At 43.2% G+C, this 25688-nt stretch overlaps 1 protein-coding gene across 1 annotated transcript; it reads right to left on the bottom strand.

Moving 5' to 3' along the window:
• Nucleotides 1–341: 341 nt before the first annotated feature.
• On the bottom strand, nucleotides 342–21239 carry slc16a2 (solute carrier family 16 member 2). Its single transcript, XM_072395616.1, has 7 exons — nucleotides 20153–21239; nucleotides 10754–10898; nucleotides 9324–9816; nucleotides 7924–8067; nucleotides 5786–6014; nucleotides 4469–4735; nucleotides 342–4364 (listed from the first exon to the last, which is right to left on the bottom strand). The coding sequence occupies exons 1-6, from the start codon at nucleotides 20634–20636 to the stop codon at nucleotides 4485–4487; spliced, it is 1746 nt and encodes a 581-aa protein (XP_072251717.1). The 5' UTR covers nucleotides 20637–21239; the 3' UTR covers nucleotides 342–4364; nucleotides 4469–4484.
• Between the last annotated feature and the right edge of the window lie 4449 nt (nucleotides 21240–25688).

Here is a 25688-nt window from a genome sequence, read left to right as displayed (position 1 = left end):
GTCCAAGCACACATTTATCATCAAGAGTCTGACAGGATCAGACTTCAATAAGCAAAAGTTTCACAGGAAGAGGACCACAAGACCAGTGATGCTGTTCAGATGAAAAAACTTTGGCAAACCCAACCACTGGTTCAGCAGACACCAAACAACCGTCCACATGCACTCAAACATCCTTCATCCAGTCAGCTCCCAAGCTTTTATATATTATCACAAATTCCACAAGGTAATCCAACGCAACAATTCTCTTGATAGTAGTATTGCTAAAAACACCGACAAATAAAAAGAAAACAACGAAAATAATTCATGGTTGTTTACTACCATTTTTTTTTTTTCAGTTTACATCTACAGTAGTTCATAAAAAGGAGCACCGAGCTGGTTCTGACCAGAAACTGGGTGACAGTAAAGTCAATACTGAGGCGTGAAAAAGAAGAAGAAGAAGTCATGAAGATTGTGAACTTTTCGATGCGCAGGCAGTGCATTTTATCCTCAAATCTAGAAAGGAACTCGGGTCCGGCGGACGGCTCGGTTGCCTGCGACAGTGAGTGTTAACGCAGGGCAGATCTGTTTCCAAACCGATGCCACCGCTGTGACTCACATGTTCCGCCTTTAGTCCTTCTCGAGAATTTGTTATAGAAAACGATGAGAATATACTCTGCCTAAAAGAACGTCAAAAAACGTAAATATTCGCGGTCAACAAGCCCCCAAAACCTATACAACTCTGTTAAATGTTGGTAAGACGGAGACATTTTGTGCAAGCGCAGCTGGTGTTACCCAAACACAGAGATCCTGCAGCATGGCTGCCAGAGAGTTAGGCCCTCTGGGGTAGTTTTTTTTCCCACCAACTCTATCATCTGTGAGACTCTCACGACATAGGCCCCTTGTTTGATTGCAGTCAACTAGTGCAACTTTTCCTTGCAGCCGTAGCAGAATTTCAAATTGCTGTTCAAGCGAAGGATGTGAAGCTACTTAACAAATGGTGCCTCCTAATTTCATTATTTGTATAAAAACGTGTTATTTACACATGGGTGGATGCTGTTCGCATAGTTGGAAACCAGCAATTAAGGCTATTGGTCACTCATGCTGTTCTGCAGGTTTATAGGAAGCATCTCCTGCAACCTTCGATTAGGCAAAATCATACAACCTGCTACGAATCTTACAGCAGGGCAAAAGGATGCTTCAGTATCAAACTGTTAGCTTATATGGCTGGAACATGGACAACACAGGCAGTCTATGCTTGCAAATTTTGTATTTCTCATCTGAAAGCAGCAGCTGCGAAACCTATCAACTGTTGCACTGCCAGTAAAATCTCTCAAAACCTTAGTCAAACTAGAGACCTATGTTTTTGCTTTCCGACAAGCAGGTATCGTGTGTGGATTGTCTATAGTCTCATGTCTCCTCTGGCTTCAGTTTGACGATAATAGACATATGACTAAATGCTTTCCTTCAGTTATACACGAGTTTATACAATTTACATATATAAAGGCAGGCTGCAGTAATGTCAGTCAGTGTGTAGGAAGAGGTAAAGCGGGAATAAAGTGGAAACAAAGGCAAAAACGGATGATGCACCAACTGTTTGGATGTATGGAAGTTTCCCCAGTTTTATGGTACCTAAATAGACAAAAATTAGGTTTTGGAGGAAGCAAGTCTGATTGACAACAGGCATTTGGCATATCTGCGGTATGTAATGGAGAATGTCAAAGTGTTTAATTGGATTGCTGAGGATTTTTCTTTAATTATTTCTGAGGTATAGGTGTATGTTTCTCATTCAGAACTGTGAGCCCCATAGGAATGTCCCCCCAAAAAACTACACTCAGCAATGAGGTTTGTGTAGCTTTCAGAATCTGATGTACTGTAACACAAGAGCAGACTGAATAATAGAGTAATAGCAAAGAGGAGAGGAAAGGAACACCAGCTGAACACCAGGGCGTTCCCTGTTAATCTTTTGCTATTCAGTTACATGTATAACCACATAGTCTTGTAACTCATTCAGTATTTCAGCTCTGCTTCAGGTGTGTTTACTAAATGCCATTGTTCAGGAGAACAGAGGTAAGAAGTCCATGTGTTAATGAAAAGTAACTGCAAACTGCCCCCAATGAGGCAAAAAATCTCAACAGCACTGCAATGTTTTGTTTCATTTCTGCCCAAACACTGAGTGGTGCCCTCAAGTGAATCTCAACTAAAGCAGCAGATTCTCTGGATTATCTGAGGGAGGGCCAGATGAGGGTTTGGGTCATTTTGGCAGCTTTAATCACAGTAGTTCCCTCTAATCAACTGGGTGCACACAGTAATAAGCCACAACATTAAAACCACATGCATCACCTGTGAAGCCAGGTGACGAGCGGCATCAGGCTCCAAGCCTCAGAGTGTCCCAGGACAACTACACCTAAGCAGTGTATGTGGTCTGCAACAGTGGTACACAAGCCTTTTGCATGCCACAAAGGTTCCGCAGCAGAACTTTGCCCAGAGAATTGCACAACCTTTGCTGGCCTGACTCCTTCACCATCACTTCCCATAATAAACAACAACAAGACAAAGCCAGCAAACCATATGAAGTATAAAAACATTCATCAGGTCAGGAGACCTGCTCCAACGCTCCGTGGTCCAGCTCTGGTGCTCACAAGTCGGCATGGAACTGCTCTGCAGCTAAATGGCCAAAAATGCAGCATCATAGCTCGCATAAAGATTTACAGCAAAATGTGAAATAGGAGCTCCTCGGTGGGACTGAACCACAGCCCTAAATTCTCCCACAAGCCTTGGGTACTCATGACCCTGTCAGCTTTCCCCAGTTGTCCTTCCTTCAGCCGCTTGTGCTAAACACTAACCGCTGCATACCAGGAACCTCCCACAGGACCAGCTGTTTTGGCTGTTGTGTAACCATCTCAAAGACAAAGCTGCTGAGAAGCCTACACATGCGCATGCTTCCTGCTGCGAGCACATCAGCTTTATGAACCGACTCTGTTCGGTTGTTGCCTGTCTCAGGTCCGACCGTAACAAATGAATCGATGCAACGGAGCTGTCAGTGGTTTTAATGTTGTGGAGGATCGGTACGAGTGCCTCTAGCATCAAAATGCAGATGCTAAGGTGCTCCACACACACCACACACACAAACATTAAAATAGAGGAAAAGTTTCAACTTAAAAAATAAATGCCTTTTGTCAGCCATCAAGCTTCTGTAACAACTGCATGATTCCAACTCTTTTCACTCAGACAACTCGAGTGTTCTCACAGTACAAAACTCCTATCAACTATATTCAAAGCGTAACATAGTAAATGTGGGCTTTTCTGGCACTCTGCTTTAAAAGGCTAATAAAGACTGTAGAGTTCTGCTGTGATTGATGACGAAACAAAGATATAAGGCTCTATAGATTCACCAGATGTTCTTGCATCAACTCTTCAGAAGGCAAGGTGCTCACCTTTTTTTTTTTTAACTCTGACTGCATAACTTCAACCTGCTGCACACTGCAAAGTTACTGACCTAAACTGAGAGGAGAGAGAATTGAAAAGAACTAACACACCAGGCTTCATTGCATATCTGTGGAATCAACAGCTGCCACAATCGCACATCTGTCTCCCACGCAGGCAGACTGGCAAGGAGATCAAAGTTATTCGACTGAGGTTTTTTGACCCTGGCCTCGCTCGCAGCCAGGGTCTAAAACGTGTGTGCAGCTGAGCTGAGGTGATTGTGTCTGGTGGCTCATCTATCAGAAGAATAGCCCGTTACCTCCTGTGACATTTACAAAAGATCTCTTGTAGCTGTCTCAGGAGAAAGCGTGGGCAGCAGAACAAAGTTGAGTGCGACAAACCGCACATCGATCAAGATAAGACTGTGTTCCGACAACACAAACTATATCAAATGCCTTGTGTTAAAAACCAAGATGTATGAGGTACTACAAGTACGTAGAAATGTCAAATGTATCCCTTCAATAGCTCACACGTCATCGTCATCTTAACAATGTGTTTAAAACTAAAAACAAAACAGTATTTTTTTTTTTTTGACAGATTTGAAGCTATAGTAGTAAGATAAATGCTGTGAAAATAGAGATTGTCAAGGAGTCTGTATTTCTCTCTGCGTGGAGGTACGCGTTTACCACAGAGTCCCGATCGCCGAAATGATTCTGGTTGAGACTAAGTTGTGCTTGTCCTCCTCCATCATCCAACGCCGATGTGCCCTCATTTTGTTCTCCGTGTGGCTTTTAGCCAGAGCGCCTGTCTCACCTTCACTTTGCATGAAAACAAGCAAACAGCCAGCAGGGATCCGGGAGGGTGAGGGGGGTTAAAGGTAAGCCAACAGGAAGTCCACAGCTGGGACTTCTGTTTGGGAGGCAGGCGATCTAAGGATGAGAAAGTGCTGGTGGGCTGAATCCCTGTAAAAATAGACAAAGGAAAAAATAATAAATGAAGCGGCAACATCTGCGTGTCATGAACTTCATGTTCTCAGAACAACTGGACATTTTTACATGCTTGTAACCTTTGTAAGATGCGACTCAGATGTGTGTCTCTACGTCAGTGTAGCCAGGCAGGATGTCTCCATTGGAGCAGCTCTTGGGTTCCCCAGCTGGTGGGGTGGTGGGCAACATGTGAGCGGTCGTGGACGTCTCTTCTGGTGACGCCTGGCCGCGCTGGAGCCTGCGGTGTATCAGGGGCACAAAGAACAGCACCACACCCCCCACCATAGGAGGCACCCCGGCCAGGGAGAACGCCACCGTGTAGTTGCCAAAGTATCCGTGGAGGAGACCTGTGGAGTGGAGCCAAGGGGAAACATTTTCTATATCAAAGGAATAATTACTGTTTGGCATCACCACTCATTTCCATGCGTTTTTAAGTATTTTAATGGGTGACAGGTGGCGAGTGTCACACTTACAAACACCAACAAAGGCCGTGACAAAGAAGACTGCAAGTGAGCAAACACTGGTGAACACACTCTAGGATTTAAGCAATGAAAGAACTGAGCTTTGCAAATGTTTCATGAGCCTTGAAGTATGCACGGTTACAATAGCACACCACAGGCATGTTTATGGCCAGAGCTGGATCCAGGGGACAATGAGCTGAGCTTCATACAGACTCAGAGCACGAGGGATGCAGCTAGTACAGAGTTTAAAAATACACCTCATTATGAGGTGGCAAAAAATGCTGTTGATTTTTTCAGGGGGAGTGGGCAGCATCTTGTGCTTTATGGCGTGTTGCTGCAGTTACAGTCTGTCTGCACCGTTTTCTTTCTTTTTACAAACGTTTTTGTACGGGCTTGCTGTCACTATAGCAACGGGACAGAAGTAGCTGCCCTCATTTACTTTTCAATTAAATAATGCAATTCAACTGCTGCCTGTTATCAGTGTCAATAGAAAAAGTGTGTGTGTGTGTGTGTGTGTGAGAGCAAAAATAGGCTGTCAAGAGAGAGCAAAATGATGTCTTAGTCATTAAACGACTGCTCTGTGATTGCTCTTTCTATGTTCTACTTCTGCTTTTAGAGAGATGAGGAGAACAGCAGCAGACTTAAAATAAGTTGAGTGCTTAGATGTCACTCTTTATGTGCCTTTTTTCTTTCTCTTCACACAAATTCTTTGAAACAGCCTGCAGTTGGTCACAAGCCCAAACGTCTTCCTTTACTCCCCTTATATTTTCTACCCATGTCCAACTGCTTTTCTCATCTAATCTCAATCAAGTCACTGCGCATTATCACAGCCAACATCCTGAATTTGGTGGACGGACTCAGATTACAGCGAGTTGACGCTGTATTAGTCGTTATAAATCAGGAGTACTCTAAGGATAAAAAGAGTGTGCCTCTCACCAGCGATGGGTGGACCTGCTGTCATCGGGAGAGACATGAGACCCAGAAGGTAACCTATGGCCTGAGAGGCCTGCATGGGCCCAACCAGCTCAAAAGCTATGGGAGCCATCATGGTAAGGAAGCATCCGTCACAAAGTCCCAGGAACACACACACGACCACAAGCCCCTCAAACACCGAGCACTGGGGAATCATCATGGACATCAGGCCCAGAGCCACGAAGGACACGACCTGGAACGAACAGCAAAAATCTTACAACAAGCTTTCAATAACCTCACTTTTCTTAGAGAACCTTACAGACAAGCTAGCATTTAGCATCTTCCTCTGTTTTATTTCCTTAGGGGCAACACAAGCTCTAAACACCCAGTAAACTGAGTTTACTTTTAATTTTCAAACCTTCTTCTTGTCAAGGTTAACTCAAAAGCATCACTTAAATAAAATAAAACAAAGCTGTGGAATGTCTCACCATGTATTTTAAAGGCTGTGCAGTGCTTCGAGCACTTGTTAGCTCAAATCTCTACCTTATGCCACTGAATTGAAGAAAGCTCTAAGTCCACGACATTAATACTATGGACTTTGAAGGGGGGAGCTAAAAGCTGTAGCTTTAAAACCCTTCACAGTCACAACACTGTACAAAGAAAACCTTCTTAGTGGTGAGTGTTCAGCTGTAGGACTTTTCATCTGTAAAAGACTCTTTTATAGCCGCAGTCTTTTGTACTAAGCCAATACTTTCTTTGTCAATGCAAAACTTTGTTTTTGTTTTTTTTTGTTCACAATCTTAATGGCCATTACTGCTAAGGAAGATTTAAGATTTTGCATATTTTAAAGATTAAACATCACACTGACCTGCATTTTAAGCATGCAAATCCCCGAGTTTCACAGTTTCTTATACCGGAATCAGTCTGGGACTCTGCTGAGCTACATACACGGTATGTACAGTAAGTGCAAGTAAGTAAGTGGCAGCAGTAGCATTTTGGCCAAGATGATGCCAAACTCCCCTCTGCTCTTTGTAAGTGACGTTTAAAGACACAGAGAGCAGTACGGGTTCAGGAAGCTCCCCCTCACACACTCACACACACACACCAGCACAGCAACGGCAAAGTAGCTAAAAAGGCAATAACAAGTAAATCAATGCTAAAACTAGTTATTTCAGTGTTTATTTCATCAAGTCATTACATACTCTCACATTTCATTTTCAATATCAGAACATAACATCTGAGGTTCTCGTTCTTCTGTTTATTGCTATTATTTCTGGGATAAGTTATTGTCCAAACAAAAGAAGTTATGGTGTCAGGCCAAAAAAAGTGAGCGCGCCAATTCTGGTCAACACAGCCAGGGTATCATCTGTGTATTTGTACATATACACATGGGAGAAATAACAAACTCTGTTTGGAATTACCTGTCCCCCCCCCTTTCTGTTTTCTCAGAATTTAACCATCCCTGCCAGTAACCCACCAGGAAGCAGTAAAGCTGCTTGTCATCCTGGAACAGTAAAGCCGTTTTCACACATAAACACTGGTGATGTTTAGGGGAATGTGCGCACAATTTGGCCTCCGGACTTTTTCCAAAAGTTATTGCTCACACATGTACTTCACAGTGCGTCATTTTCTGCTCGAGATCAGCTCCCACTTCATGAAACGCGAAGGAGGCGGTGCGTAGAGGCGTCGGTCGAGAGAGCTCAAGAGGCACGACACATTATCACATTATCCCCCGCAGGGAGCCAAGGTTTTACTTACAGCAACGTCAAGTATTCCAGGTGATGCTCCTTGATTGCCATTTTTCATGCTAATATAAATAAAATATATTCCGTGGTTCAAATTTGTGAGCCCAAAGCAACATATAAGTCAGCAGAGAAGAGCTAAAATCAGAAGCTCCAACCAGCATTTGCACTCTGTCTAGCCTTGTGATATTCTAAATATCTGCAGCCAATAGTGAAAATAAATCTGTCCGATTGACAAATGGAAACATCCCATATTCACCTAAGTGAGACAAAATAACTGAATAAATGCTGGTTCAAATAAATCAACAAAACACTTTTAAAACACATAAAACACAAGCTTTTGCAGGGACTTGCAAAACATTAGGAAACACACAAAAAAAAGCATGTTGGCCCCATATTACATGCACGTCATTTTCTCACCTGCATGTAGATCTTCCCTAGACCAGGAATGAGGTCCCCGATCTTGCCGAAAGCGAGGCGTCCCACCCCAGACGAAGCTCCGATGCAGACGAGGAGTACCCATTCTTTTTCGGTCCCTTTGAACTGCTGCTTCACAAAGTTGATCTGAGATACACATAAAGACAGACCCGTTATTGTGTCAGCTTTGCACTTTTTGTAAAGCTGAATAATGGAAATGTGTGACAAGGCCAGCTGATTAAATAACAGATTTTTTTTTTTCATCTTCCAAACCTAAAAAGTCAGTGAACTCTTTGGTGGAATAGAGGAATTCTTCATCAGTGACCCCAAATCAAAGCTGTACAATAACAAAATGTCCTCCTCAACAGAACAACAGGACAGGAAGACCCGATGCATATAGGTCAGAGAGTCCCTCTCCCCTCAGCCATGACCCCCCAAATCAAATCCAAAACATGAAACCGCCCTCTGAAGTCTTTCCTGAACCTCCTGGTCCTTGTGAAATATTTGCTCTGCTTTGAAGAGCTCTACATTCATCAATGGCCATAGGATAGGCATGCTTAGGAATACAGAGAGGCCATACAGGAGAGGTTTCCTGAGGTGACGGAGCCAATACAAAGACCGGGGCTGTGTTTAGATCTGGGCCCGGGCCTGAAACAACAGGCCTGACAGAGGGAGGCCGGAGCTGGAACATCCGACATCTGGATGGAGGGAGATCAACTTCACCACTAAGTGCTGCAGCTTTACACTTCATCCTCATCCTTCGCTCTCTCACTATCTGGCATCAGCCATAGGTCAGGTACAGGTTTTTTTCAAATTTGATTTGTAAGTGCAACTCATTTCAAGCTACCCTGTCAATTCAACTTGTATTGAAATGTCATCCCTTTTTAAATGAAATATAAATCAAGTGTTATTTCAGATTTGCTGTCAATCTGCTGCCAAGACTGAAGAACACAAGTACTTGGGCACGTCAGGGGTTTGGCAGCAGCTGGCGAAGCTTTATACTGATGTGGTTTAAGGCAAGTCGAGAAGTATTCCAGGAAATGAAGGCAAACAGACTCTTTTCATCAGGGACCAAATGAAATATAAATTTCTTCCTCTTTTTTCCTCAAAGGGAGACTAAAAAAAAGCAAATGTGTGTGTAGCAGGAGAAAAGTTAAGAAAAAAATACACTCACAAAACTTACTCTAACAACTTAGCACATTTTGACTCAGACAAGTCAGATGTTCAACCACCCCTCGTTTGCCGTACTCATTCTGAAAGACTGCTGAGCACTCGTAGCTTTGCTACTACTCATCATCTCTAATTAACAGTTATCAACCATCAGCATTAGGCAAAATAACACTACTTGATAAAAAAATACTGTATATGTAGCATACAGCTCAAAATGTTGTCGGTGTTCTTACCAAATGGACATATGGCACAAAGTAGCCCAACACAGCTGTAGCTACTCCAAACGCCCACACCCGGTATGTCACGATGTGAAACACACGCAGGTTGAAGTATTTCTTAACTCTGGCCACGGCCCTGCTCCACTTGCTGCCACCCTGAGCAGTAGCCTGGGTTTGGGATTCTGCGGGGCCGGGCCCCATGCCTGGCGGGCCCATGCCTCCCCCCGCAGGAAGCAAAGGTTTGAAAGTTAAAGCAAGCAAGGCCTGGACCAGCATGAAGAGGCTGAGGATCTGGAAGGTTCTGCTGAGGCCCAGAGGCTCTACCACTTTATTAAGAAAAACTGGCAGGCCCATGGAGAAGAGGCTGGCCCCCGCCGTCACCACGCCGTTAGCCAGGCCCAGGCGCTGGCGGAAGTAGTGGCCGAGGATGACCAACGTGGGCTGGAAGGCAAAGGAAGAGCCACAGCCGAACAATATGCCATACGTGAAGTAGCGAAGGATCAAGGAGCTGCAAATCAAAAGACAAAGAGAGCATATGAGTAAGATGGCAGGAAATAAAGAGAAAGAAATACAAGATGATGAATGGGAGCTGAACATTAACATTTACCAGTCACTGGTTGCCTTGTTGTAGCTTTAATTATTGTGCAAAATAATTATAAAGTTGATAGTAAAAGGCTAGTAGACAAACTTTGGACTAAACTCTGGAATTGTCTTTGTGACATTGAATTTACTGTTATTGAAAGCTAAATCTTTCTTTTTTTCCCCAGGGTTTCCACAGGTTTTTACTATCCCATAGTTTTGATATTGGGATTAGATCGGCAGCGTGGTCAGTCACAGCTGATCAGCAGCAGAATACATGACCCAGCCACCATGCATGCAATGCAAGACTGGGCATAATTCTTATTGAGATCTGCTCCATGCTTACAAAAAGCTGCATCTCCAGTAGAAACAACAAAATTACTGAAAAAACAGCTCGGCAAGTCCGAAATGAAAGAAAATGGGAGAATGTGAGACTATAGATGTGTGCTGACTGTATCTCTGCGGCCTGCTACTCATCCATGCTTTCAGCCAGCAGTTCAAAGCAACATTAGCCTCTACTTGCACACGTCACACAGTCTCTGACGGTTCACTGCCAGCAGTTGATTTGCATTGGATTTGCACGGCAAATGTGGATGAAAAAAGACTATGTCTCTGGTTATCCTATTAGACACCCCCCCCCCCCAAAAAAAAAGCAATGTTAGGGATGGAAGGCTTACTTGATCTTGCACTCTTTTAAGTTTCCTGTCATATTATGCGACTGATCTTAAGGTTTCAGTTTTGACGTATTGCTGAAAAGTTTTTTAATACATGTCGGTTACTTCATCCAGAGTCAGGCTTTGCATATTAGAGCATATAGTTCAAAACATGTCTAATAATTTTATCTTCGCTGGTATCATGTGTCTTACTTTGCAAACGATGTACTGAGCAGCCCTATAAAAGCCAGAGCCGCCCCACTCACAGCTGTCTTCCTACAGCCGAAGTGGTCGGTGAACATGCTGACTACAGGAGAGCAGAAGAAGATCATGCCCATGGCCAGGGCCCCCACCCAGGCTGGAGAGAGAGCAGAGAGGAGATAATCATCGTGAGAAACATGTGCAAAGAGCATGTGTTGAGGCAATCACTTAAAGTAAACAGTACACAGAGCAAAGACCAGAGACCCTGCAACATGAAATACAGGCATGGGATGTCAACTGAAATATGCTACACACGACCTTTACAGGCTACCATGGAAATTCAGTAGAAAAACACTATGAGAATGAATCCTCTCAGACACCAAGTGCAGCTGAAGTTTGTAATGCAACTCCAGCATGTATGATACCTCATCTGAGACTGGAATGGGAATTAAAAACACTTTTAAAAAGTGACTTTCATAAAATTGACATATTGATATACTGCTTTCTGCATGTGGTAGTTACTGTATAAACATGTATTAATCTATCACTGCACTTGCATGCAAATCTTTGTGTTTAGCAAACACGACAACAATCAAAAGGAGACAGACGCCTCGTGCTGAATCTTGCGCTTCAGCTGCCTTGCAGGCACTGATTAACTCAAACATAAATATCTCAATGTCGTGTAAATCTTCCATTTCCAGAAGCTACGAAAAACGGCAAGTCGTTGCATGCACTACGCTAGTTCCTTGGAAACCTCTCTTTGTGTCTCTTCACCCTCTGGTGTGATCTGAATTTATGTTACTGTGCTCTGTGTTGCATCTTCAGATCACATATAAAATTTCCCACAGTGATTAGGCCGATAAGAGTGCCCTGGAGGATCATTATGGCCTGGGGTGGAGTATTCTGGTAGAGTTCAAGCATAATGAGACAAAATGCTCAAACAGAGACACTGTGTAACCTGTAGAGCAAATAAACACAGGTCTGAGTCCAGTCTCCAAGGGAGCAAAGGTAGCTTTGATGTCTATCACAGTGTCTGGGTTGTGGGTCACACATAGCTTACATCTGAATTGAAATGAGACCCGGGAGACAGGTCGATGGACTAATTTGGCAACTGAGACACACAAGCACAAACACGCAGCCCCAAAGTGAAATACGAGCAGCTTTGAACTGCCATGGCTTAAACATTCTGCACTATGCACGCATTCATCCGCTGGTACTTTCAATAAACTCCAAACTCACATTTCAGGTAGCAGGAGTTTGCCTTCCTATTCTGGTTTTGGATTTGTATGGACTTTTATTTGCCAACAACCTTTCTGTGCGTAATCAAAATCTCCTTTTTAAATCAAGCCTGCAACGATCTCCCGAGCTTTACAGCTGGAAGGTTTCCATGCAGATTCTCAGGGCAGGACTCTGGCAGACACCCACTTCGTGACCCCTCAGTCTCTATGCTTTGGATGCTTGAGACAAAGACTTTCTGTAGCCTGCCTCAAGTGCAACACACCAGACTCCTAATGCAGTCATCTCTTCTTGCAGAGGTGTAAAGATTCACTGACAAAAATCGCACGACAGATGGGGATGTTCTGGCGAGATCTTCAGTATTAGATTGGGGCCCCAGTCAAGGAGTTCAGTTTTTTTCTCACTTTGGCCCTCAGAAGGATGTTTTCTTTGGCATCACATTTTCTTAACTGAAGAATGGCCGTTGCACATGTGGTGAGGGACCACAGGTCAATGACTGCTTGTACAGCGGTTGGTCAACAGGGACATTATTTCGCTGAAAAATATAGTGCAAATGTCAATATCCGTCTCATGATGAAGTTAACCAATGCAAATCTACAATGGAGCACATTTATATAGGTTTGAGTTTTAGATGGCTACGACCACTCCTCTTCTGTCTGTTTTCAACAGCTGTTAGCTTGGTTTACCTGTCTGTTTTAACAAGAGAATTGATGGCCAGGTTAGCCTTTGAAAAAGCCAGATGAGTTTTTGTGTGTCTGTTCCTCCTCCCTTGGCGTCCATGTGAAGAGATGCTAGCAATGGAATTGCTAAGATTCATCAGGATGGTTTTGATAATGATCCTTGGAAAAAAGGGACTGCATTTTCCAAAGAAGCCTCTGTGGCAGGCTGCAGAAAAAGATGGCTCTGAGCATCTTTCAAAGAAGACAGCTGTTCAAATGATCAAAGACATAGAGTCAAAGTGGTTATAAACTGTCATCAACAATCGAAGCCATGTGAGAACAGAGCAGGTCATTCTCTGGTGAATTCATGCTTCACATGACAGAGGGAAACTCCTTATTCTCCCTGAATTGTCCTCGTGTCAGAAATGATTTTAGTGAGCTAAAGACTTTGGGTTTCCCATAAATCCTTTAGAATTACAATTGCACCGAGAACACAGAGCATACGATCAGAAACAGGATATACACAGTATGTTGATAATCCTAAACAGCCCTAACTGAAAGAGTTTGGCCTCTTTTAGTTTGCAGTCAGTTCCCTGATGCCCAGAATCTCACAGTGCTTCTGCTGCTGGGGTTACGCTGGCTCTCACTGGTACCTTTTAAAGACCCTAATGATCTTTCTTCTCAATGTAGCTCTCACATAAGAGCAGTAAATCTACCAGCAGCACTTTCTGTTCAGAAAGACCAGAGACAACTCGTCCTCAGCAAAAGTTCATCTTTAGAAATCCCACGCTCTGTCACAGAGCTGTAAAATTTACTGTAAAGCTCATTTTAACGTCTGCACAGCGCCATAAAGCAGGATTCCCACAAACAGAGTTCGGCGCCAACGGCCTCACCTCTCGCTCACTTTGAATTGGGTGACATCTGTCATTGCCTAATTGAATTCTGGGTACACTGCTTTGCTTTCTTAGCCTAACTTAGCGAGTTCAACGGTTGAACTTTACAACCAAATCCAAATTACTGGTCTGATCTTGTGACTGACAGTGTTCATGCACTGAATCATGTGCAACCGTTTATTCCGGTGCTTGAGGTGGGCTGGAGCCGTGGCAGCGTTCATCCAAAACAATTGAGAAAACGACCCAATCACAGGAATCGCAGACGAAGTCACACTTGAAGCACGTCGTCCATACGCAGAACTACCGACACAGGTTCAATTTTACTTGTTTCTAACATTGCAATAACTGTACCTTCCGGGGTTGTGCTGGGTCACAGTATTTTCTCACACGCGCCCCTTGTGCGGTGCGCAACAAGTTACAATTATTGCGATGCTCATGGCTGGTTGATACGACACCACAGCAATTGACAGACGTAAATTTCAGCACGTAAGAACGCCAACAGTACACCTAGCTTCAGTGTTGCCCAATTAACTTGACTGAGCCAATGTTCTAAAGACCGTACATACAAAGTCTAATGCTCAATCAAAGGATCAAAGCCGTAGACCCGTGTTAGAGTGCTTGATGATCTCCTCCCACTAACACCACCTCACTCTGACACAAGCAGAGCTCTGTGAATGGAGGAAGTGCAGTTTGCTCATTAGAGAGGATTAGCGCTAAACACTTTCGTACAAAAGAAAAGAAACACAGTGAATGAGACGTAGAGCAAAACGGAGGGATGTGTGTGTGTGTGTGTGTGTGTGTGTGTGCGGTACGGTCAGCGAGCTTCCCTCTGACCTGACAGCGAGCCTCTATAAGGCCCACCTGTACAGTGGGGTAACAATCGTTTTGTGGCAAAGAAACCCAGATTTTCTAAGAGAAACACAGAAAGTACACAGAAATCTACCAAAGTTTACTTTGGATTAGGCAGTTCCAGCTTTTGAACTTACAAACAGCATATCTGGGAATTTCTGTCTTCTTTGTCCTGTGAGCTTACCCTCAGGATCAAACGAAACCAAATATTATTTTGGAGGAGCTTTTTATACATGGGTAAATGTGTCTTCTTTGATCTATGTAATGTGTATGTACTGCGGTATCTTCCAAAACATCCTGCAAAAACAAACCAACTTTTCCACTGCTGTGAGTGTGTGAACACCGAGTCACTTATGCCAATAAGGTCCCCGATCCCTCTCAAAACAACTTTGATGTTGTTACTCGCATTTATAGATTCTAAATATTACAGTGCCACAGTGATCCAGTTCACAAAAAGCGCCGCGCAGAGCAAGGCTGGGCACTGCGTGTGAATCGAAATAATGAGGTTAAAGTGCCAGCTCTTTGTCTTTAATCTGAGCGTCTCAGCATTCATAACAGATGACCGGCTCTGTAGTTCCCTTGTTTTAAAAAGTAAAGCGTGGAGTGGTCTTTAAAAGGCAGCCGTTCAAAGTGCGCTCTGTGGATTATCCAGACAAACAAAAGACATTTCTCCAGAAAAGGATGTGTTGCCGCTCGCTTTGCTTTTTATGCTTTAAGTTGGGCCAAAAGAACCTTACCCAGATAGATACCACCACAGCGCGGCCAAAACAACATCGGATACTTTAAACTGAAAAAAAAAAAAAAAAAAAAATGCGGTGTTTGGGGCCAATGCAGACGCAGGAGGAAATATTCCCTCAACTAAACAATGCAACGGATTGTGTTTGGAACTGTCTCGGGTTTTCGCTGTAAAAGAAACAATAGCCATACATATTTTTGCACTATTAACGGAAACTAGGAGGCACAAGACCACAGACTCGATATGGAAGGTAATTCCCTGAAGGCAACATGAAATGCCCTTAGCAGGTGGTGGAGCTGGAACATACGTCGTTACATGACGTACAAGATATTTTTTTTTTGCCTGAAAACTTCAGATACAAAACAATGTCGTTTCGTCGCAGAAGTCCAATGAAACTGGCAGGTATCTAACTGCCCCTTTTTCGGTAAACAACACGCCAACGACAAAAACAAGAGGGAGCTTTAGACCTGCCGCAGGCTGGTGGGTGCGTTCTTTATCACCAAACATGAGCAGCTGTCGCTGACATGGCATTTTGTTTTCATCCAAGTGGCTCTGGAAGACAAACTTTGTGTACCAACAGAGGTTTGGTTGCACCCTCACTTAGCATCTCAGCTCATCTGTCCTCAGCAGGTCAAACAACTGTCATGACAATGCTGCTCAGCGCATGGATCCACAGGAGGGACAAGATCTTTTGTTATATGGATTCTATTGTGAAAAACACACACGAAAAACTGAACAACGTGTTTACTTGTTGCTACTCTCTGAACACGCCGCAGCTCCTGTTGATGTTTACAGATCAGTGGATACTCCAAGCTGCCAGTGGATGCAAAATGCTTGCTTTGACATCATAAATAATGCTGGACAAGAGCTTGTGTATATGTGTGTTTGGAATGGCTAAAAGGATGATGGCTTTGCTTTGGTTTCTCAGTAACTGTTTCTAACTGAACCTACTTGAAAACCATCTCAAAACAAATGGATTACACGTATAGTTGGTCAAATAAACCCACACTGGGGGAACCTGGTGGTCAAGCGGTCTTTTAACGATTGCTTTTCTAACACTTCCTGCCCATTTCTGCCGATGTGAAACGTGGTAAAGTGCCAAAAAGAAATGCATCTGAATATACATCCATGCATTTGAGCACGTGGAGCCTCTTGAGAATCCGATCCAACATGAACCCATTCCCCTGCCCTATGGAATGACAGAAATGCCACAGAGCCTCAGATTTCCAGCTTCCCAGAAGATGCTGGAGAAATCTATATACGAATGCTTGGCTCTTGTGGCAGAAACGAAACCAGTTTGACTCCTGGGTATAATACAAACTGGGTAAAAAGTGCTTTAGCAGTGAGTGTGTTGCATGGGACACGCCCCCTCTCCTGTTAACCTGTCATCCCTGAGTGTGTGTTTTGGTTGATGGTTTGGGCTTCCGTTTGCCGTCTGTTTGAGAGCAACAACATCTTCCGCCTGTGACGTTCTGAATTATGTGCTCCCGAGTGTTTTCACCTAGACGGGAATTCCTGAACCGTCACTAATGATTGCAAACTGTCTCAATACAAAAATCAATGTTTGAGCTTCTCCTCAGATAACGAGCAGAGTGCTATTTGCTACCTGTAACATCATTCGTCGGGACTTTGGAGGTTACACTGCATACATGCCTTAGTGCGAACAGAGGCCAAGCCAAATAACAAGCAAGGCCACACAAAAAACTACAGAGGAGTGACTTTACACATGATAAGGCATCCCTAACTGGTTTTCACCTGTTTGTTAACCACTCTGACTGGACTGTGCCCTTCTCCAAACAGCATAATTAAATGCATCAGTGTAAGTGTCTTAAGATATTGTTGTTGTTTTTTAAAAAAGACCAGGCTAATGGGCCCATTTCTGTAATCCGCTAACAAAAAACTTGCTTAATGCATTTAAATGCTGTCAAGACTGAGGGAAAACCACCAAAAGAAAGGAAAATCTAAAAACAAGCCAGAGTGAGGCTCAGTTTGCTCAGTTTACCCCACAGATTTACATTCACACCCAAGAAAGGCATGTTGTGCTTCAATGGTCCTCTGTCGTTTGTCTCATCCCAGGAGGAGGACATATCTGTGCCATATTGATGAAAATCATTTCAGGCATCTATGAAAAATTAATCCCTCGCTCTCACAGTCTCTTTCTTCTGCCCCTTCACACACTTTCCCAGTTTCTGTTGTAGCCTACACAGCGAGCTGCAGTTCGAACTGCTGCCAACCCCCTCCCCCCCACCCCCCCACCCTCCCGCTCGTGTTCAGTCACCTCACAAGGGGCTCGCTCCCCGCTGATTATGAAAACAGCATGGTTTTCTTGTTTTACGTTTCAAAAGACTGACCTCTCAACATCCTCCACACCGGGAATGAAACGGTGCCACGCCGTAAAACAAAACCATCTGTAACCCGCTCACCTAGCTCACATTTCATTATTTTAGCGTCCAAGAAAGAAAAAAAAGGACCCTTTTCGCTCCCCACCGGGATACACCAGAAGTATTTTCCAAACCCTCTTGTTTACCCCTGAAGGTTTAATAAATATCCAGCACAAATGAGCTCAGCAAGATCTATTGGTAATCTTGATCTCAAGATTTAACCATATCCAGCCTTGTGCTCGCAGCTCGTTGCCTTATGAATCATATTCTCTTTTTTAGAAGGTTTCACGTTTTTGTAGATGCCCCGCGTGTGTCAATTGAACTTTTTTTTTTTTTTATCTTTACAGCTACGGTTATGAACCATTTCCCAATGTTTTGGTCTGTTACTAAGGACAAAAGGTCAGTACTCAGCCCGTTGACTTAATCCCCTTACATGTGAGTGCTACCAAGTAAAACAAATCCAAGGAACTGCAGGAGCTGAAGTCCAAAAAAGGTGAAACCGAACAGAAATACCTTAATAGCAACCGCCCTGTATTGCTTGCATAAAATAAGGAATACCTCCGATGACTCTTGAGGAGTAGCAACCTTGATACTGTGCCTCTTCATGAAGTTCATGACTTTAACAACACAAAACCTGAATGTAATGTAATACCTGCAGTCACTGAAAGTTCCTTTATAAATAATACAGGAGGAAATGTTTAAGACGTCATTAAAGAACCGACATGAAAAAAATACAGTATTCTCCGTATTCACACTGCTCCAGGGAGCCGTTTAATCTCCTCCTACATCCTGACCTTAATCTTTGTCAGTGACTGTGGAACTTTACAAGATTTTAAGAAAAATATCCTCTCTCGATACTGCTCACCTCACCAGTACACTGCAATATGAGCTTCCTTAATCTTAGAAGGAGAGGGAGGGAGGACCCTAAACAAAACAAAAAAAGGTGCTCCAGTATGTACTCCTTCATTTACAGGTTTAATAAGCCAGGAAGCTTGGTGCAATATGCAGGTGACCGGTAGAAGTAGTGGAAGGGCAAATGTGACCGGATATCTGATGTCTTTGAGTCGGTGGCCTTGCATTCCATCTGTGACTCGGCAGCTGTTGCCTTACCGTCAGCCTGATACTAATCTCCTCCATTGTCGTCATTTTTATTGTTTACATCCTGTAAATCCAGAGGTTCTGTAAGGTCGAAATTCTCCAGTGTGCCCCGCAAGTGGAATCCTCGTAAAAACAGGTGTCGCTCTCGCAGCTATTGTACGTAATCTAAGCCGACATCAGACTGAAATCACAGTTGATAAAAGACTTGCTTTTTCAATTCATCACATCTGTTGTCTATGCTCTTTACGTATACTTCTTTGTTTTTTCATTCATTGTTTTTTTCTCATGTTTCTTCTCATCGGCCGGGGTAAGAGCAATGAAAATGGACATATGTGCTGCCACAATTTAGCCCCACGATCGGCTGTAAGAATGAGCATCCCGGACAGAATGAGTCAACACCAACAGTTGTGACAGTTAATGTTACACAGGATTTGGGGATTTCATCTTCTATCATATACAATATCATCAAAGATCCAGAAAATCCAGAAAAATCTCTTAATGCAAGGGACAAAACTAAATGGTTTAGGTGTAGCTCTGCATCAAACAGACATGATTATCTGGTGGAAATCAATACAAGAGAACAACTTCCTTCTGCAAAAACAAATGCAAATTAAAACCTATTCGAAGTGAGGATTTTGCCACTTTCACATTCTGAGTTTCAACAATGTTGTCACTTCACACAGAAAGCCTTCTTTCAGGTTTTATTTGGAGACGGCTTATTTGCAAAAAAAAACAAGACTGGACTTTCACATTCTTATAACGTAGCATCAGCTACTTCTTTGCTGAGATGGACCTCCCGGTCTGCTTTCCATCCTGCCATTACATCAAAGTCACTAAATGAAGAGGACTAACGTGGACGTTTGCAAGTGAACGCTCGTGACACAATCCCAACCGGGAGGGTTTCAATGGAAGCGTAAAAGCCTAGAAGAAAACGCTGGCATAACTCTGATCGTGTAAACCGGAATCGGTGGCCCACAGGAGGTTTGCTGTGACACTGAACAGATTCCTGAAAGAAGGTCACACGGTCTTTTGTTATACAGGTGTTATATATATATATATATACATGGGAGTAACATCCCATCTATGGATCCAGAATAGGGTTTCTGCTACATATCAAGTTCCTCTCTGTCCTCCAGCTAAAAGGAAGAAAACAAGTGCAAAAACAAACCAAAGAATACTTGACATGTTTTCCCCAAAGCACTTAAAGGATGCAAAGACCTCTGACTACTCAAATATCAAACTTTAGATAGTTTATTGGATTTTGCTCACTGTACTTTCAAGCCCTGAGAGGAAAGACTTATTGAAGTCTGTGACAAAGTGATTAGGTTCACCCTTGCTGCTAACTGGAGGTGTAATAGACAGATAACAAGTGCACTGCTGGTCAAAGAAGTGCATGTTGCTCATTAAAAATTAGAATGTACATAACTATATATATAACTTGTCAGCTTTAAAATGAACCAGTCCAATTTCCACTTTTGAATTCGTTACATTGGTGCTGCCCACGTATCCCGGGCTCTCCACCTGTTGGTGTGCTTCTCCGTCTCGGTGTCGGTACTCACCCACTTTGAACTGCGACGTTTGGTCGTCTGGGTCCGTGTGCTCCTTCACCAGCATCATGTGCAGGATGCCGAAAGAGTTTTGAATCCCGAAGATCGATCCGTTGCACCAGGTTGCAGCAAAAACAACAAGCCAACCCCAGCCTCCTTCGGGTGGGACGAATCCGGCTCCGGGGCCGCCGTGCATCTCCACCTGAACCCCAGCCTCGGCTTCGGGACTCGTGGAAGAGGGTGGCTTGCACCCGCCCTCGATCAGCTGCGCAGCGCTGTCTTCCTTGGTGATTTTACTCTCGCTGGCCACCGGTGGACCATCCTTGCAACTCTCCGGCTCTTGGGAAGCATCTCTCAGCTCCATTTGAGGACCTGCAGCCGGCTGCTCTGTCCGGGACTCTTCGCTGGACGGCTTTGCTTGAATGTCTAACCCGTTGGTCCCCATGCTGTCTGGTTCGGAGTAAAGGTTACTGAGGGGTTTTAGGCACACATGCATGGGATATAGGTCACTGACATAAGCGCGGTGATTTGCATAACCAATTTGATTGGTTATCTGTCAAAACGTGCAAGGCGGACGGTGCTTTACTGGCACAAAGCCTGTAAAACACGCTGTTTGAAGCCGAAGTCTGAGCGTCAACTTAAACGAATAAATCCCAACCTGCAAAAGCTACATGTGTCATTCTGGTCAGAAGTCTGTATTTCCAGGAATTCATTGGCCTGTTCTTCCTTTTAATCCGACCGTGCGTTTCCAGGAACTGCCTATAGAGACTCACACCATATATTTATGTTTTCGCGCTGCCTCCCAATTCAGTGAGTCCGCTCCACCTCGGCAGAGTCGACGCCGCGTCGTCCTGTCACGCAGTCCGCAAGCGGTCGGCAACATCTCACGGGCGGCGTTAAATGAAACGATTTGGCGCCCCTCCTCTTTCTTCCGACATTCTCACACGGCGTTAATGTAATAGACGTAGGCCCGTGTTTGTCTCAGTCGCTGACTGTGTCGGCTTACAACTGTCAACACTGCTTTGGCGTAATTGAGCAGCTCGCCCCAGCCTCCTCTCCCCGGCGAATGGACGGTTGGGACCAATGGCGGAGCTTCGGTACAGTCACGGAACGAGTTTGGTAATTCGTGTCTCCGCACGGAAAGACCCGAGTGCTACGGGCCGAACAAGCAGCAACATCCTGTGGCTAATCTAAACATCCGTTTCAACGGTCATTTTTTTTAATACTTAGCATGCAAACTCAATTTTACGGATTATTCTGAATTTAAATTAGCTTTACATAGATTTAGGTTTTACTCTGTTGATAATTATTAGATTTATATTAATAATCAAATCAAATCAAATTGTATTTATTTCATATTTTCATACTTTAAAAGCAACACAAATTGCCTCATAGAGGCTAAAAACAACAATGATTTACAACATATCAACCCTCTCACCTCCATAAATACCCAGAGAGACACGGAGATAAACAGACACACACACACGAACACACACGCTCAACCCCACTGCACCCATCAGACAGAGACATGGCCGGGCACCCAGACCTAAGGCAAGGAAAGAGCCACCTTGGGGGGCCGACCACGACCACGGGGACACAGAGACAGTCCCGACCCGGGCAGACAAGAGGCCCCACACCAAGGTGCAGAGTCCTCCAGCCACCCAGGCCAGAGCAGTCCACAGAACAGCACTCCCATCAGTGGACCAAAAGCAGCTCCCAGTGTGGTAGGCCCCCATAAGGAAACTGGAGCTAAAAACTGAAAGACTAAAACAGAAAAATAATACAAAAAGGTGTAAAATAAACAAAATAGATAAAACGCTTTTCAGCTCATATAGTTCAATTGTCTAACTAAAACATGGAGTTAAAACATATAACAACAACATGAAGTTAAAATGTCAGGGTCCGTGAGAGTTGATATGGTAAAAGTAAGTCAGATAAAACGAAAAAATAGATCTAAAAACGAGTAAAAGAACCTTGAACCTTGAAATTGATCCTGAAACATACGGGGAGCCAATGGAGCGATTTTAAAACTGGTGTAATGTGCTCCAGCCCTCTGGTCCTTGTCAGCACTCGTGCGGGTGAATTCTGTAGTAGCTGAAGATTAAAAATACTCTTTTTTGGAAGACCAGAGAGCAGGGCATTACAGTAATCTAAACTAAAGCATGCATCAGCACCTCCGTGCTGGCCTGAGAGAGAAACAGGCGGACTCTGGCTATATTCTTAAGATAGATAAAACTATCTTTGTTGTTTTTGATATGCCATCTGAAACAAGCCATCTGAAATAAGTAGGTTTGTAGCCTAGATTTAAATAAGACGCATCTCGGGGGGGGGCTTATTTCAGAGCCTGGGGGCAGCAACAGAAAAGGCTCGGTCACCCCAGTGCTTGTATTTTGACCTGGGCACTTCCAACAAAGGTTGATTTGTTGACCTCAGAGCTCTACCAGGATTACGGACAGTTAAAAGCTCAGAAAAATACGGTGGTAATCAGTCGCTTCCCCGTGTCCAGTAGGCGATCCACGAGGGAGATGAAATCCTGTTTGAGGACCTCCGACTGCTGATGTTTGATGTCATTAATACCGGCCTCCAGGACCAGCGTGGAGGCCGAGCTAGGTTAATGTCATATATTATCGTCTTGCTATGTTATATTTTTAGATGTCTAGATTATGTCATTTTATGCGGTAAATATTGATTATGTTCTAGCATAACCCATCGAAAATACTGGCTGTATGCCCACATGTCACTCCCAGTTTTTTTTTGTGCTTTTTTTTTATCAGAAACATTAAAAGTTTAGAAATTTCAGCACGTGGCTTATTTGTTGTCGTTAGTGGTTACTATTATTATTACTCCTCAAGATTGCAGTATAGACAGTGAGGTGGATCCTTGCCATTATATAAAACTGCTCAGTCATTATGCCTGTTTCCAATTAGCTTTTTCAGGATCAGGTAGATTGCACGTGCCCCTCTGGCTCAAGGATCTAAATTAAGCATAAATGAGTCTGGTTATAAGGTTACCCCAGGATTCTTTTATTAATGAGCTCGGGGTCAAAGGTGACATGGGACAATAGTAGGGTATCCTTTTCGGAGCTAAACATATAGGTGTTGGTTAGCGTAGACACAGTTTAAGCTTGTTTTGCAGTTGATGGTTATTTGATTTCAATTAAATAGGCCAATATGATAAAAATCCAAGCTTTTGAATTGACATCATAAGCCGTCACAGAATGCAGAGACTTTTTCAGCATGAATAATCTTACCGTATAATATTTCTGATTATACGGTAAGATTTCACTACAGCTTGTTGAAGGGTGAATAATTCCCAGCTTTTAAATAGTGAGCAGCATCAGAAATCCAGAACAGTTTATGTTTTGTGCAAAAGCACTGAGGTGGAAGTATAAACAGGACACCTTCGAGAGTATTTTTAGGTGTTTACCATGACAACATAGTGCCTGAAATCAGGCGGGGATCATTCTTTCTTTAAACAAGAGCAACTGGACAGCTTTCAAACAAAGCGAGTCTACTGTTGAAGGGAATGTCACGCTCGAGCTGAGCTTTCCAGTCGATGGGCAAACATTTTACGAAATTAATAGGTTTTACAAAAATTCTGTACTGCAGACCTCGTATAAAAAGCACTTAAGGTTATCCAAGGATTACATTTGATATTAAAGACAGGTGTAAAGTAAAAGAGAATTAAAGCATAAAGGGTTTTAGAAGCGACACCATTTATCCAAAAGATTTTCTTTCGTTTGGTTTTGTGGCGGCAAATGGCAAGTGCTGTTTAACGCCAAAATCTCTCATGGGTTTACAGTTAGGTGGCTTTGAAACCTACCAGTATACGATTCACATAATTTTAAAACCCAAAAAAAAACATTTCAATGACCCCTCACAGTCCAAAAAGAGACAAGTGATCTCTCAAAATAACTTTCCATCGAATTGCAGTGGCCCATCTTCACCCTGAACCATCATTTGTCCATGTAACGCTCGTTTAATCTCCCCACTGGGATCGTGTCCTCAGCTGGCGTTCTCAGTCAGCTTAAAAAGAGTCATTCTTCTTTTTTTCTCACATATTGCAATCATCCATGACCATGTGGGTTTTACCTTGCTGCTGAATATTTGGTAAAGGCGTGTTTGACCACATTTCTGGATGAAATACACAGGCAAATGAACACTTCAGAGCTTATGTTGGGTGAAGTATCTTGCCACAGGAAATGTGAAAAGGAAAGTCAGGGGTCAAACCACCAATTATCTGATTAATGAATGAGCTGCTATATATGCTGAGCCAAGCTGCCCTAAAGTTTCCTAAAGCTGACTTTTGTAGATATTTGGCCCTTTGAACATGAATTAGAGGCTCGATTGTGCCAAACAAGGCACCTGTGTGGAAATATCTGCATTTGTTGTATTTTTATACTGATTTTCCACCAACTGGTCTCTCTTTGTATTTCTAACCACACACTAACATTTTCATTATGAAAGCAGATTAAATTTCCTTTGAAAATCTCTTTGAATTAGTTTTAACTTGAGGCTTCTCGCACAGTGCAAAGAATGAATCAAATCAAGTAAGCCCATTACCTAATCTGATAGACTGAATTAGATTACCACCAAACGGGCAAGAAGCACGGCTTGATTTTTTTTCCATTGACGCTCCAGAATTTTTCTGCTTTATAGGACTAATGTGGTCAAGTGACGGCAAGCAACAGTAGCGAGCATTAACCACCAAGGGGAGCTACAGCTATGTGTAAGGGGTTGCTCAAGACTCCAGCGACAAAACAGGCTGTCCAACAGTGGATGACCATTTTCAATCAATCAAAGCTGACTAAACCGAGGATTTTTCCAAGATATGTTACAGTACAGAACACAGTAATCTAAACAATTCACTTTTTCATTCTAGTCTTTTGGAGAGGAAAATGTTGCATCGTATTTTAATACACGCATGGGTCGTGTTTTTAGAATATTTAGACATGACACAGTCAGAAAAGCAGAGGTTGCAATAATGAAATTAACCTCGTAATTAATGATAATAACAATGATAGTAAATTTTACTCATAATGCACTTTTCATTTAAAAGAAAATCAGTGAAAAGGAACACAGCAACATTAACAAGTTTAAAAAGAGTACTAAAGATAGATTAAAGGCTTCTTTCTGTGGGGTCCTTCGGTGGCGTTGTTCTGGATTAGTTGGAGCTTCTGGAGAGTTTTGCTAGGTCACCCAATGAGGAGGGCGTTGCAGTAATCGAGTCTGTTTTGCTGCTTCAGCTTCATTGTCTTAATGTTGCTGCACTTTTGCTCCAGGGATGACGAATTAAAGTATTTCTTCTGGGAAAAGCTTCATTACTCGTATAAATTTTGATTGCATCAGCTGATGTCCGGAAACAAACAAAAACTATGTAAATCCCCTGCATAGAGTCAATTTGAAAGTTCTCAAGTGGAATAGGATTATGTTTACAGACGAGATGTGTCGATGACATCAGCCGCCGGTATATGTTGCAAGTATTGGTTCTAATCTAGCATAATCCACCAGAAATACTGCCAGCATGCCCATTTATCACACACAGCTTT

The sequence above is a fragment of the Leuresthes tenuis genome, unplaced genomic scaffold (genome assembly GCF_036924035.1).
Source record: "Leuresthes tenuis unplaced genomic scaffold, fLeuTen1.0.hap1 SCAF_11, whole genome shotgun sequence".
Lineage (NCBI taxonomy): Eukaryota > Metazoa > Chordata > Actinopteri > Atheriniformes > Atherinopsidae > Leuresthes > Leuresthes tenuis.
The sequence above is the reverse complement of the archived record's forward strand: the minus strand, read 5'-3'. Positions and strand labels throughout refer to the sequence as shown.

Excerpts from the sequence above, each read along its gene's own strand:
- slc16a2 (XM_072395616.1), bottom strand. The coding sequence starts at position 20,636 with ATGCATGTGTGCCTAAAACCCCTCAGTAACCTTTACTCCGAACCAGAC. Across the intron at positions 10,899-20,152 it reads AACGTCGCAGTTCAAAGTGG|CCTGGGTGGGGGCCCTGGCC; the intron begins GTGAGTACCGAC and ends CTCTCTCTCCAG. Across the intron at positions 6,015-7,923 it reads TAGGGAAGATCTACATGCAG|GTCGTGTCCTTCGTGGCTCT; the intron begins GTGAGAAAATGA and ends TGTTCGTTCCAG.